This window comes from Odocoileus virginianus, chromosome 6, assembly GCF_023699985.2.
Source record: "Odocoileus virginianus isolate 20LAN1187 ecotype Illinois chromosome 6, Ovbor_1.2, whole genome shotgun sequence".
NCBI lineage: Eukaryota > Metazoa > Chordata > Mammalia > Artiodactyla > Cervidae > Odocoileus > Odocoileus virginianus.
Window position 1 is genome coordinate 26,493,327 of NC_069679.1, and position 14,523 is coordinate 26,507,849.

A 14,523-nucleotide genomic window follows, 5' to 3' on the forward strand; every position below is an offset into this window, starting at 1 on the left:
TAAGACCAAGACTCGGTTTGAACACAGGCAAGAGTGACCCTAACCATAGTAGACGGAGCCCGTGCACATACGGATGAGGGAAAACTCACTCCTAACACAGGAGGGCGAGGCACATCAAGCACAAGTCCGGGTCAAGAGTTTGCAGCAGATCTTTTCACATACGTGGATGAAGGCTCATTCTTTGAAATACTATGTATAACAGAAATCTACAATAAATTGAAATAGTAAATTGAAACTGTATTGAGCGCAATGCGTTCTGGTTATGCAAATGAATGCTGAGTCCCCGCCCCCGAGATTCACGCCTCTCCCTGCACCAGCTCCCGGGAAGCCAGCTTCCAGTCCCTTGTTCTCAGGCCCCTGACTCCATGCTTTCTCCTCATCAACACTGTGAGTCTGATTTCTTTTGAATAAGGATTTTCTCGGCGGCTTAAGGTAATAATGTATGGGCGCTGCTTTTGACACAGAGAAGGTTCACTATAAAAAAAAATAAAAAATAAAAGTCAAGCTTTCTGTACACATGATATGGATGAATTAATTTTCTAGGTAAAAGTTAAGGGCAGAACATCTGCTTTAACCATAAACTTGAGTGTAGCCTTGAAGATGTATTCAATAAATGAGTAGCTTATCTTGTTACTTAGCTGACAGTCCCATCTGAATGAGTTTAGTTCTACAAATCCCACCCCAGTGTCACTGTTTAATCAGGAATTAGCTGATGAGATGGGCTATTTGCTATGATCTATTTGGAGACTAAATAAAAAACAATGATAGTGACTTCACCATAGCTAATATGGTTTTCTTAACAGTTGATATGTTTGGGGGTTGGTCCTTTGGAGAGTGATGGACAGTAAGAAGTGAGCAGAGGTCTAGAGAGAATCATCTCGGCTGTGACCAATGACTGTCTCCATGATTAGTTGCCTGATGGCTCCTCTATAATGGGATCCCCAACTTTGTGCCCCAAGATGCTTGTTTACTTTGCTAACAGTGAGAATGATCAAATTTTTATTTGAGAATATGTGAAAAAAAAACCCAATTGAATTTGCATTTCTCTGATCATCAGATGTTACATGTTCATGTTACAAAAACAGTATACTTAATATACATCTAACCTGAGTTCTTAGCTTATGGTAAAGATACATATTTACTAAATATTTTATTTTTAAATTCGCCTCACAACATGAATCTCTTCTGCTTGTATGTTGAAATGAGAACTTAATATAATTCTCTGCTTCCTTGTATTATTTCATATTATAATCAGAATGTTTCTTTTGGCTCTACATTGTCAATTCCAATAGTCCTATTTCTGTTTGTCAGTTAGTGAAGTTAGATTTCTTCTGCCTGCAGCAGAACTAAGACTAATGATAGTAAAACATTCCATCACTCTTTGTGCTTTGACTGTATCTAAAAAAGATTCCATAAGTGAAACCCTTCCCTGCTGTTTCATAGAGAGCATTCCCCTTCCTCTCTTCTTTTTCTTTAGGTTTTTAAAAAAGAACTTTAAAAAGCTATTGGGGGAAAAAAAGCTATTGGGGATCTAGGGTTGGGTTGGGGAGTGATTATTTGTAAATTTCACAAGCTTTTACACAGTAGGTTCTTTGAGTTTATATTTAATAAACTGCATTATCATGCTGTCAAAGAAACCATCTTTCCAAGAGAACCATTTATCCCCCGTCTCTGGCCATGTGGGGGACTGTTTAGCCACCTGCTCTGTCTAGTGAGAAAACACCTGGGGACATGGGCGCTGCGAAGGGCTTTCTGTAACACAGCACAGCTAGGAGTTTCTATGAAATCAGAGCCATCTGAGCAGCGCAGCCCAGCCTGCCAGGCAGATAGGATGGGGCGAGGTAGTAGACAAGGAAGGATGATAGGGTTAAAAGTGAGGATGAAATGGGGTAAATGGGGCACTCTCCTGCACTTTGCCCAGGAGACCATACTGTCTAAGAGGCCAGGCTTTAATGTGCTGCATTTCGGGTTCTCCAGAGGCAGCCTGTCACTAAGGGAGTGCCGGCAACTCCAGTTCCTGCCCGAGGAAGACTCTCCGTGGCTTGTACCCCTGGCAGCCAGCAGCGCTCGCAAGGCCGGCCCCACGCAGGCCGGAGCACCTTGTGTGTGAAGGGGTCAGCCAAGCGCTCTGCTCTCTCAGCAGCTAAGATGAATGTCAGGTAAAGAAGAGCTCCAAACTGGAATCCAGGGTGAGGTCTCTAAGGCTTTATTGCTTTTAATACATTTCAGGTGGACTACATCAAATGTTTTAGAGTGGATGAAAAAGGAGAAAGGATTAGAATAATAGAAAGATCAGCAAACATTTAAGTTAATCTTTTTTTCCTTTATATTTGTGTTTTCTTGTTTTATCCAACTTTCCTAACACTTGATTCATAAGTAAAGATAGAAAAGATAATATGGATATTTTACTTTATTAATTTAATGTATGTCTGCAAAGATGTCTGTAGAAATTTTTCCAGTGACTTAAAGTTGAAGCTGAAAATGTCTCAGAACTGACTCATCCTACAGTGTGAACGTTGTAGCTCAGTAGGTAGTGCAGTAGCATAGCCATCTCATGCCCTGTTAATCCCTGTTTTCTTTGCTTGTGCCTTTCCTGGCGTCGAGGTAGCCCCTAACTGTGACCGTCCCCACAGAGGAAGATCTTCAGGCTCCTTTTTTCTTTATTAAGGGCATTGCTACATTTAATAGAAGTGGTGCATGGTAATACTTCCCCAACATGTGCAATATCAGACATAGTTTTCAAAAGCTGAAAAATGCCCTTGAGTTTGGAATTCTATTTATTGAGTTAGCTTAGAATATGAGGTACTTATACTTGGCAGTTCTGATTGTTATTTATTAATATTTAAGAACACCAAGGTCAGGGGCTAGTCCTTGCTTCCTGCAGGGTACAGAACAGCCTGGACATGGTAGCAGAACCATTCCTACACATCTATTTTCTTAATTCTGTTGTAGAGTCTTAGTGGTCTCCCAATCCCTCTGACTTGCCCTCATCAGGAGAAGAAAGGGAGCTTCTTCAAGTACACCTGAAACTTGAGCCCTTTAGGTGTCTCCTTTGACTTCTGCTTTATGCTGTCATTGGCCAAGGCAGGGAGAGTAGAGAATACAAGACAAATTTTACAGTAACAGAAGTTGATAAATGATTTGCTGTAGCATCATTGTTTAAAAACATTCACATTCTGTGAAAGACGTTCATGTGTATAACAAGTTATATTGAGGCCCTTTCAGTGCCTGGTGATGGGTAGGTGGTGTTGTTTATAAGCTCAGCCCAAGTACTCATGTCTTATTCTCCACGGTCCTTTTTAGGTTTTCAGCTGCTACTAAAGATAATGAGCATAAGCGCTCACTGACCAAGACTCCAGCCAGAAAGTCTCCACATGTGACCACGTCTGGGAATACCCCAAAAGGCCAGGCTCTGCTTGGGACACACAAGTTAAAGACCACAAGGGGTGAATCTGTTGCTGGTAAAGAGACAAACCCCCCTCCCCACACTTTTGCATTTTTAAGCCAAGTAACATCCTAATAGGATTGTTTCCTTAAAGCCTTTCCATATCTATAGAATCAAAAGCAAAAATTTCTCCAAAGTGTTTATACTTGTGAGGGAAATTCCAGAGACACAGACAAAAACCTGATACCTCTGCCCAAGGTCTCCATCCTGTCCAAGACAAGCCCCAAGATGGTGACCCTCCCTGGAGAACATGTGGCCCCTCCTCAGAGATTAGGAGGAGGATCACAGCACTCATTATAGCCTCTGAGTGGTTCTGCCAGACCCTGAAACTAACAGGACCCAATGCCATGCTATTGACTGGTAGCAGGGTGTATAAGCCAGAATGAGCCATATAGACAATCTTCTACACCCTGTCTACTTAATCATTGCCTACAAAGAGCAGGTGGTTTTCAAAAGAACACTGCAATAGCAGTGTGAGGGTTTAAGACAGTATCACCAACAGGTTAAGGCCTGTATTAGAACTGAGTGTACTTGAGAGTTCTGCTGACTATCAGGCAAGAGGAGCCTTGGTCCCCTGAGACCAGAGTAATCCAGCAGGAGTTCAGACTAGAGGAGAATACTGTTGTCGTTGGTAATAATCAGTGTGGAGACTGGATTTTTTCATGCCTTTCACACCTAAATTAAAGACCAAATAGTGAAACTGATAACTATATTTCAAGAGAGAGTGCAGAGGTACGAACAGAAAATGTATGATTCTTCCTCTATATGCCCTCTCATTCCCATTTACCCTTAAATCTTTTCTATACTAGCAAGCAAACATTCCATATAACATTCTAAATCATCCTGTAAAGGGGGAAGAAAGTTTGGGCAGAAAGCAGGGCTAAAAAAATGAAGAATAAACTTCCTTAAGATAGGACTCTTGTCATTTTACATGGGACATGAGCCACTGAGCAGCAGCCACCTGCCTAATACTGTGCAAGGACCCACAAATGCCCACAGATAAGGACATGAGGAAGAATCTACCTCTATGCCATATCCTGAGTTTTCTCCTCTAGGTTACTCAGGAGTGTGTCCAGCTGGGATGGGATAGTTTTCTTTCCCTAGTTATCAAATATGAATTTTATTGTAGATGAAATCAAACTGATTTGTTTCTAATGATTTGCTTTATTCACTCTGTATGTTTCAAGAGCCATATTGATAAATGAGCTAAAGTTCATTCATTTTCACTGTTTTTCAATTATATGGATATATTTCAATTTATCCATTTTACTGCTCATGGACCCATGGGTATTTCTGACTTTTATCTTTTTAATATTTACTTATTTATTTTTGGCTGTGTTGGGTCTTAATTGTAGCACGTGGGCTCTCTAGTTGTGGCACATGGGCTCCAGAGCACATGGTCCGTAGCTGTGGCGGACGGTAGATGCAGTGAACTGGCTTAGATGCCCTGCAGCATGTGGCACCTTAGTTCCCCTGGTCGACCAGGGATCAAGCCTGTGTCCCCCATGAGCAATTTTTATTATTTTATACAGTGTAACTATGACCATTGTGGAACACATCCCCTATCCATGCATAAGAGTTTCTCAAAACTAGGACTGGGGGGCTACTGGACAGTTAGGTATGCAGACACTTACATTACTGGTTGAGTTGTACTAGTATGTTCTCTCAGCAGTGTGTGACCACCCCGCTGTTCTCCTCCTTACCAACACTTGATAGCAACACAATGGAATGGCTTCAGCTTAGGGGCTTTGTGCTTTTCTGTGTTGTTTCACTGGGTGTTCCTAGATCCTGGTTACTTGTTCACATACTCAGGCAAGTACCAACATTTGACAATGGCCTGAATGCAACCTGTGAGGGGAAAGGATTATAAAATATGTCAGATATATGCTGCCCAACTGTAGCAAAAATGTGGCTTACCAAATTATACCATTCTGGTATATTTTTAACTTTATGTTACAAAAATTCACATTCTTCACATTCACTTTCTGTAAGAGCCTTCATTAGTGAAAACCAGAGCCATGGATCTTTTCATCTCTATGTGATTATATTCCTTGCAGGCTTTATCTCTGTCTGTGTTAATGAAAATGTCAATATTAATAATATATAATAATATAATAATATATAATATAAATATATATAATATAATAATATATAATCTTTTTAAAGGGTAGGGAATTCCCTGGTGGTCCAGTGGTTGGGACGCCAAACTTCCACTGCAGAGAATGCAGGTTCTGTCCTTGGTTAGAGAGCTAAGATCCAGCATGCTTTGCAGTGCTGCCCAAAAAAAGGGGGTAAATAATACCAGGGAAACAGCTTGTAAATTTACCCAGTTAATTTTTTTTATTTGAAATATAGTTGATTCACAGTGTTATGTTACTTTCAGGTATACAGCAAAGTGAATCAGTTATACATATAAAAACATATAATCTTTTTCAGATTCCTTTCCCTTATAGGTTATTACAAAATACTGAATATAGTTCCCTGTGCTATATAGTAGGACCTTTTTTAGGTTATCTATTTTTATGTATTTTTATGTTTATGTTAATCCCAAAGTCCTGATTTATCCTTCCCACCCAATTAATTCTTAAAACAGAATTCTAAACTCCTGTTGATCCTAGGAAATGTCACAATATTTAGACTCTTTGGGGAGCTGCTGACAGGGAAACAAATCTCAGGGGTTAGTTCTCAGTAACTCTTGTCTCCCCGTTTCTCCTTTTTAACCCAACTTCTGTTTCAGTCTGTTCATATTAAATTCTATTTAAGATTGAGCAGTGTTACTTTAATAAAATAAAAACTTTAGCAGGTCTTTTATTCTAATTAAACTCTTGGATTTTGTTATTTTAGTTATTACCCCATTCAAGTTGACAACTGAGGCAGCGCAGACTCCAATCTCCCATAAAAAACCAGTGTTCGATCTCAAAGCAAGTTTGTCTCGTCCTCTCAACTATGAGCCACACAAAGGTATGTGGGAATGCTTTCAGGTACAAGAGTTAAGATTAAACAGTTATGCATCTGAAGATGTGAAAAATCCTAGTGACTCAGTGGAAGCCATACTTGGCCTAGAATTCCTGCCTCTGCCCCATGTCCACGTGACCCATAAATTAAAAACTGTCCATTGAACAAATACTAAATAATTCACTTAAATTTTTGTTAACCAAAGAGAGTTTCTAATCAGTGTTGCTAAAAAGCATTAATAAAACTTGAGCCAAAATCAAGAAACTTGAATATTTCTATGGGTACATGAATGTTTTCTTTATAGTTTTTAAAGGATCCCAGGCTGAGAACCACTGCTCAAACCACCTGGGACATTTATTGGCCAGATGTCTTTCTTGGGCATATATTAAAGTATCTTCACATCCACTTAAAACATCAGCAATTAATGTAATCTATATGTCAGTGCTTCTGGAATTATTTTAAAACAAACTTCCTATAAAAATCATGTTTATATAAGTATTTAAATTACTAATCTTTTTTTTTAATTACTAATCTTAATGCAACAAATATAATAAAAACTAAGTCTTATTTAGAGGTAAGAGTTAAAATGAACCATGGTTTAAAAAAACTTCTCTTACTGTATTTTTCCTCCCCAAGTTTTTCCCATCTGTGGCAATGGCACTTCTCTACCAAGTGTCAGAGCAGACATCTGGGCATGATCTTTGGCTGTCCACTCTTCTTGACGCCATATGCAGGCCTTTCAACTCCATCTTTGAAACTGATCTGTAATTTGACCACTTTTCACCCCTTTATGGCTACTGCCTTTGGTCCTAGTCACATCATCCTATTGAATTTCTAGAATAGCCTCTTGGCCCACTACAACCTTAAAAATGAATCAGAGCACATCATTGCCTTGCTCTGAACCTCCTAAGGTTTCCCATCTCTCTTCCACCTTCATTTTGTTGTCTTTTCCCTTCTCTGACTCTGTGCCAATCACACTGGTGTTTCAGCTCCTCAGACACACTCCTCTCATTCCCTCCTTTAGGTCTTTGAATTTGTTATCCCTCTGCTTCACCAAGTACACTGTTCCCATTGATCTTTGCACAGCTTGCTCCCTTTTTTTAATGGGCATCCACTTGACTGTCACCAATCTAGGAAGGTCTTCTCTGTACACCCCCCACCAGCCACCACACACACACACACACACACACACACACACACTCTCTCTCTCTCTCTCTCTCTCTCTCTCTCTCTCTCTCTCTCTCTCTCTCTTCCTTCCACTTGACTGTCACCAATCTAGGAAGGTCTTCTCTGTACACCCCCCACCAGCCACCACACACACACACACACACACACACTCTCTCTCTCTCTCTCTCTCCCTCTCCCTCTCCCTCTCTCCCTCTCTCTCCTCCTTCCACTTGACTGTCACCAATCTAGGAAGGTCTTCTCTGTACAGCCCCCACCAGCCAACACACACACACACACACACACACACACACACACTCTACTCCTTCAGTGAAGTTCAGTCACTCAGTCATGTCTGACTCTCTGTGACGCCATGGATGCAGCACACCAGGCTTCCCTGTCCATCAACAACTCCCGGAGCTTGCTCAAACTCATGTCCATCAAGTAGGTGATGCCATCCAACCATCTCATCCTGTCATCCCCTTCTCCTCCTGCCTTCAATCTTTCCCAGCGTCAGGGTCTTTTCTAGTGAGTCAATTCTTCGCATCAGGTGGTCAAAGTATTGGAGCTTCAGCTTCAGTTCTTCCAATGAATATTCAGGACTGATTTCCTTTAGGATGGACTGGTTGGATCTCCTTGCAGTCCAAGGGACTCTCAAGAGTCTTCTCCAACACAACAGTTGAAAAGCATCAATTCTTCAGTGCTCAGCTTTCTTTATAGTCCAACTCTAACACCCATACACGACTACTGGAAAAATCATAGCTTTGGACCTTTGTTGGCAAAGTAATGTCTCTGCTTTTTAATATTGCTAAGTAGGTCATAGCTTTTCTTCCAAGAAGCAAACATCTTTTAATTTCCAAGGAGCAAACATCTTTTAATTTCATGGCTGCAATCACCATCTGCAGTGATTTTGTAGCCCAAGAAAATGAACTCTGTCACTGTTTCCATTGTTAACTCATCTATTTGCCATGAAGTGATGGGACCGGATGCCATGATCTTAGTTTTTTGAATGTTGAGTTTTAAGCCAGCTTCTTCACTCTCCTCTTTCACTTTCATTAAGAGGCTCTTTAGTTCTTCTTCACTTTCTGCATGTCATCTGCATGTCTGAGGTTATTGATGTTTCCTGGTAATCTTGATTCCAGCTTGTGCTTCATCCAGTCCGGCATTTCACATGATGTACTCTGCATATAATAAGCAGGGTGACAATATACAGCCTTGACATATTCCTTTCCCAATTTGGAACCACTCTGTTGTTCCATGTCTGGTTCTAACTATTGCTTCTTGATCTGCATACAGATTTCTTGGGAGGTAGGTAAGGTGGTCTAGTATTCCCATCTTTTGAAGAATTTTCCAGTTTGTTGTGATCTGCACAGTCAAAGGCGTAATCAATAAAGCAGAAGTAGATGGTTTTCTGGAATTTTCCAATGGGTGTTGGCAATTTGATCTCTGGTTCCTCTGCCTTTCTAAATCTAGCTTGAACATCTGGAAGTTCATGGTTCATGTACTGTTGAAGCCTGGCTTGGAGAATTTTGAGCATTATTTTGCTAGCGTGTGAGACGAGTGCAATTGTGTGGTAGTTTGAACATTCTTTGGCATTGCCCTTCTTTGGGATTTGAATGAAAACTGACCCTTTCCAGTCCTGTGGCCACTGCTGAGTTATCCAAATTAGCTGGCATATTGAGTGCAGCACTTTCACAGCATCATCTTTTAGGATTTGAAATAGCTCAACTGGAATTCCATCACCTCCACTAGCTTTGTTCATGGTGATGCTTCCTAAGGCCCACTTGACTTCACATTCCAGGATGTCTGGCTCTAGGTGAGTGGTCACCCCATTGTGATCATCTGGGTTGTGAAGATCTTTTTTGTACAGTTCTGTGTATTCTTGCCACCTCTTCTTAATATTTCTGCTTCTGATAGATCCATACCGTTTTTGTCCTTTATTGTGCCCATCTTTACATGAAATGTTCCCTTGGTATCTCTAATTTTCTTGAAGAGATTTCTAGTCTTTTGCATTCTATTGTTTTCCTGTATTTCTTTGTATTGGTCAGTGAGGAAGGCTGTCTTATCTTTCCTTGCTATTCTTTGGAACTCTGCATTCAGATGGGTATATCTTTCCTTTTCTCCTTTGCCTTTCGCTTCTCTTCTTTTCTCAGCTATTTGTAAGGCCTCCTCAGACACCGATCTTGCCTTTTTGCATTTCTTTTTCTTAGGGATGGTCCTGATCACTGCTTCCTGTACAATGTCACGAACCTCCGTCCATAGTTCTTCAGGCACTCTACAGATCTAATCTCTTGAATGTACTTGTCACGTCCATTTGTACAATCATAAGAGATTTGATTTAGGTCATACCTGAATGGTCTAGTGGTTTTCCCTACCTTCTTCAATTTCAGTCTGAATTTGGCAATAAGGAGTTCATGATCGGAGCAACCGTCAGGTCCCGGTCTTGTTTTTTTGCTGACTGTATAGAGCTTCTCCATCTTCTGCTGCAAAGAATATAATTAATCTGATGTCAGTACTGACCATTTGGTGATGTCCAAGTGTAGAGTCTTCTCTTGTGTTGTTGGAAGAGGGTGTTTGCTATGACCAGTGTGTTCTCTTGGCAAAACTGTTAACCTTTGCCCTGCTTCATTTTGTGTTCCAAGACCAAATTTGCCTGTTACTCCAGATATCTCTTGACTTCCTACTTTCGCATTCTAAAGTCCCCTATAATGAAAAGGACATCTTTTTTGGGTGTTAGTTCTAGAAGGTCTTGTAGGTCTTCATAGAACGGTTCAGTTTCAGCTTCTTCAGCGTAACTGGTTGGAGCATAGACTTGGATTACTGTGATATTGAATGGCTTGCCTTGGAAACGAACAGAGATCATTCTGTCATTTTTGAAACTGCATCCAAGTGCTGCATTTCAGACTCTTCTGTTGACTATGAGGGCTACTCCATTTCTTCTAAGGGATTCTTGCCCACAGTGGTAGTTATAATGGTCATCTGAATTAAATTCACCCATTTCCGTCCGTTATAGTTCACTGATTCCTAAAATGTTGATATTCACTCTTGCCATCTTGTTTGACCACTTTCAATTTGCATTGACTCATGGACCTAACATTCCAGGTTCCTGTGCAATATTGTTCTTTACAGTATCGGGACTTTCCTTCCATCAGCAGTCACATCCACAACTGAGTGTTGTTTTTGCTTTGACTCTGTCTCTTCATTCTTTCTGGAGTTATTTCTCCACTGATCTCCAGTAGCATATTGGGCACCTACCTACCTGGGGGGTTCATCTTTCAGTGTTTTATCTTTTTGCCTTTTCATACTGTTCATAGGGTTCTCAAGGCAAGAATACTGAAGTGGTTTGCCATTCCCTTCTCCAGTGGACCACGTTTTGTCAGAACTCTCCACCATGACCCGTCCGTCTCAGGTGGCCCTACATGGCATGGCTCATAGTTCCATTCCTTACTTTGTCTTATATTTCTTCATAGCACTGCCTGATGTTACCTTACACAATTATCTACCTCTGCCATTGGAAGACAGCAAGAATTTTTGACTTCTTGGTTCACTGCTATGTCCTTAGCACGTCCCTTGCACATACCAGGTTCTCAAAAAGTATTTGTCATGGGAATGACTGATCATCCTAACTTCTACTGATGGTCGAAAACCTGGTTTAGAGCTTCACTTGTGCTTGCTATTTTATATCCTAAACAAGTCACTTAATTCCTTTATAAAAGGGAAAATAAATAAGTACTACTTCGGTGGCTACTAAGAGGGTCAAATGATGCAGCAGGTGTGATAGTCCTTTTTATAAAATGGGAAACACTGCAAATGACAATCACTAGTACTCAGAAACAGGTCAAACTATGCCAGAAAAGTAATACATAAATATCTGGAAATTCAGTCACAGTTCTAAAGCCAATAAAATAGTCCTACTTGTTTTGTTCCAAATACACGTCAATAGGTATCAATAATAATAAACTGCATAGATGAAATACTACTTTAGTATTAAACATACCTATGCAATCTTGGGATTAAACTACCTAGTTGTTATGGCTTCTTTGATGTGCCATATAACTGGATTCAGTATTATGAGGTGTTTTGTTTTTTTTTTTTTTTTGTATTAAGATTTTTTTGTGACTTTCCAAGGATTAAAAAGTCAAGGAGGGAATTCCCTGGCAGTCCAGTGGTTAGAACCCTGTGCTTCCACTTCAGAGGCCTGAGTTCAATCCCAATTGAGGAACCTAGGATCCCACAAGCCATTCAGTGTGGCCAAAAAAAAATCTTTTTCAAGTAGAAGACACTTGTTTTTAGAGGAAAAGAAAGTAATGTTATCTGTGGAATATTAAACTGAAATTAATAGAATTATACTAGCAAATGTCTAAAAACAAAGTATAAATGTTGATAGCAAGCAGGCAGCCACGGATAAGAGAAAATTAAAATTATAAATATAAGAATCTTCTTACATTTGTTTGCCTCTGTCCTAAACTAGGAAAACTGAAACCATGGGGACAGTCTAAAGAAAACAATTCTCTACATGAGCATGTCAGCAGAGTTAGCTTCCACAAGAAAACTTATAAACAACCTTGTCTCCAGACCAGGTAAGAACATAACTATTCAGTTCTATAATTCTTTTAATTTGGAAAACTCTATATAAAAGCAGAGTCTTTGGGATAGAGTCACAGAAATAATGGGGTTTAAAAAGAAGGTAGAAGTGGAATCATACAGCACTTAAAGTACATGTGCCTAGGCAATACCACAGTGGGTTCTAATTCAGTAGGCATGAGATGGCACCCACACATCTGCTTTCTTTCTGAAGCTCTGCAGGTTATTCAGAAGACCCAGATTCAGAGCACTGCTCTTACATGACCTATCTACCCAAACAGTGCTCCTGGATGTCCCTCCAAATATCAGTCATGTGCCCAGAGCACCTAAAGTATGCACACAGATGTAAATTCTCACACCCAGGGAAACCAGGCTTACTAGGCTTCAAGGCTCTGCACAGGGGGAAACCCCAGTATGATCTTTAGAGGCTTCTTTCTGCATGAAAACCAAGTTAATGCCAGAGTCTGTCTTGGGCTGCAGCTGGTCCTGGTTTGGTCGATTCCCTATGAGATACCCTCTGGATACAGAGTTAACCTATCATTTGACTAGACAGCTACCACCAAGACCTTATTATTTGCTATTAAAATCATTAACATGATTCTGGGCCTTTTTTTTCCCTCTTAATTCTTTCCCTCAAAAATCATAGTTGACTTAAGTCAATAGATCCTGGTTCACTTTCGTTAGACAATGTGATTTTGAGCTTGAATTCTGATTTCCACAGATAGAACTTTCTCATTTAGAACAAACTAAAAAAATCTACAGGGCTTGGATTCACTCTCCAAAGTGTCTTCTGATTCTTTCATGCTTGGTTTCAGAATGCTGCCTTAACATAAGGAAGAAAAAATTTCTAGCCTTTTAACATAAGTGACTTACAGGTATGGTTTCCATCTCACAGACCACTGGTCAGAGCACAGTGTCCTGCAAAAGTGTATTTTACACTGGATGTCATTTTAAGTTTGGACATTATGCTAACCACAGGTGCTTTAAAGTGGTCTGTTTGGAACTTCACCAGAGCCTAACATATAACCTATCCTTTTGTAGGGAGGAGCAACGAAAGAAACATGAGCAGGAGCGAAAGGAGAAGAAAGAAAAGGTCCTGGGAGTTCGAAGGGGCCTCATTAGAGCTGAACGTTCATAATTTAACATCATGTAAATCTTTCTTTCCTCTGAATCCTTTTTTGTATATATTTTTTATACTGTCCCCTTTAGTCAAAAGACCTTTTTCTGCCCTTAACTTTGTTCATATACATATATGTAGTGCCTGTGGCTTCTTCACATGCTATATCCCTGAAAAGACATTACCTTTAAAACTCACAGACTCTTCTGAAATACTTTTACCTAAGCCCCTGTACAACTAGCTCAGGTTTCTACAAAAGACCCATCACAGATTCTTGACCTAGATTTTCAAAGTCAAGTGCCCTCTGCTGGCTCTAGTAACAGAACTTCAGTCCTCTTCTAGGCAGAAGCATTTTCCTGATGGTAGCCAATTATAACACATACTTTAGTAGAAATTGAACAATAACAAGTTATAGATAGGGTAAGCTGTGAAAGGCCACCTCTTCATTCTCTAGAGAATCTAGTAATCTTACTGAAACTGTAGGCCATTTGGATTGGTAAGACATCAGTATTTTACCTATGTGAAATGTTTCATTTAAGCTTTTGTGTACTTCATGTAATTGTCAATTACATATCTCTGTATTCTTAAAAACAAAACTATAGCTCATTCTAGCCTGGCTTATTTAGAAATACACAGGACCATATTGAAAGTTGAGGATTGTGGCTTTAAGGATTACTGTGCTCTGTCAAACTGATATCTTACTCGATTTATGGAAAAGACTAGAGTTGCTTAGTATCATATTCATGTTTGTTGCACCTGAGTGGAGTGTCTGTGTTTTGTACGGCTTGAGATTTTCATGAATAAAATTTTTTCCCACGGTGATAAGATTCATTCTTTGTAAATGTAATTGGTTTCCAAAATTTACTTGACTGGCCAAGACTAATAAGAGTTGACTTGTACTCTTTGTGCATCCTTTCTTGACCTTCTACTCCTAGAAGAAATAATTATGTCTTTCTTGTGTATTTTCACAGCACCTATCAGATTCTGTTATACTTATTTTTATATACATATGAGCCCAGAGAACATGGCACAGAATATGGCATATTCCTGGGTGCTCAGTAAACTCAGATTTTGCTATCAAGAGGCAGAGACCAGATCAGTCAAGAAATATCTGTCAACTACCCTGCTACTGTGAAGGGAAAATGATACAACTATTTTGGAAAACAGCTTTGTAGTTTCTTTAAAAATTTAAATATACATCTATCAGATGACTCAGAAACTCTCCTAAGAAATGAAAACATATGTGAACACCAAAACG

At 39.8% G+C, this 14,523-nt stretch overlaps 1 protein-coding gene across 1 annotated transcript in view; it reads left to right on the plus strand.

Moving 5' to 3' along the window:
• NUSAP1 (nucleolar and spindle associated protein 1) overlaps positions 1-14,090 on the plus strand; it is a 28,948-nt gene extending 14,858 nt beyond the window's left edge. The window contains exons 7-11 of the mRNA XM_020877543.2: positions 1,978-2,159; positions 3,304-3,461; positions 6,290-6,406; positions 12,036-12,144; positions 13,190-14,090. Coding sequence (XP_020733202.2) covers positions 1,978-2,159; positions 3,304-3,461; positions 6,290-6,406; positions 12,036-12,144; positions 13,190-13,286 — 663 coding nt within the window. The 3' untranslated portion in view covers positions 13,287-14,090. The remainder of the gene's footprint in view (positions 1-1,977; positions 2,160-3,303; positions 3,462-6,289; positions 6,407-12,035; positions 12,145-13,189) is intronic.
• Positions 14,091-14,523: the final 433 nt, after the last annotated feature.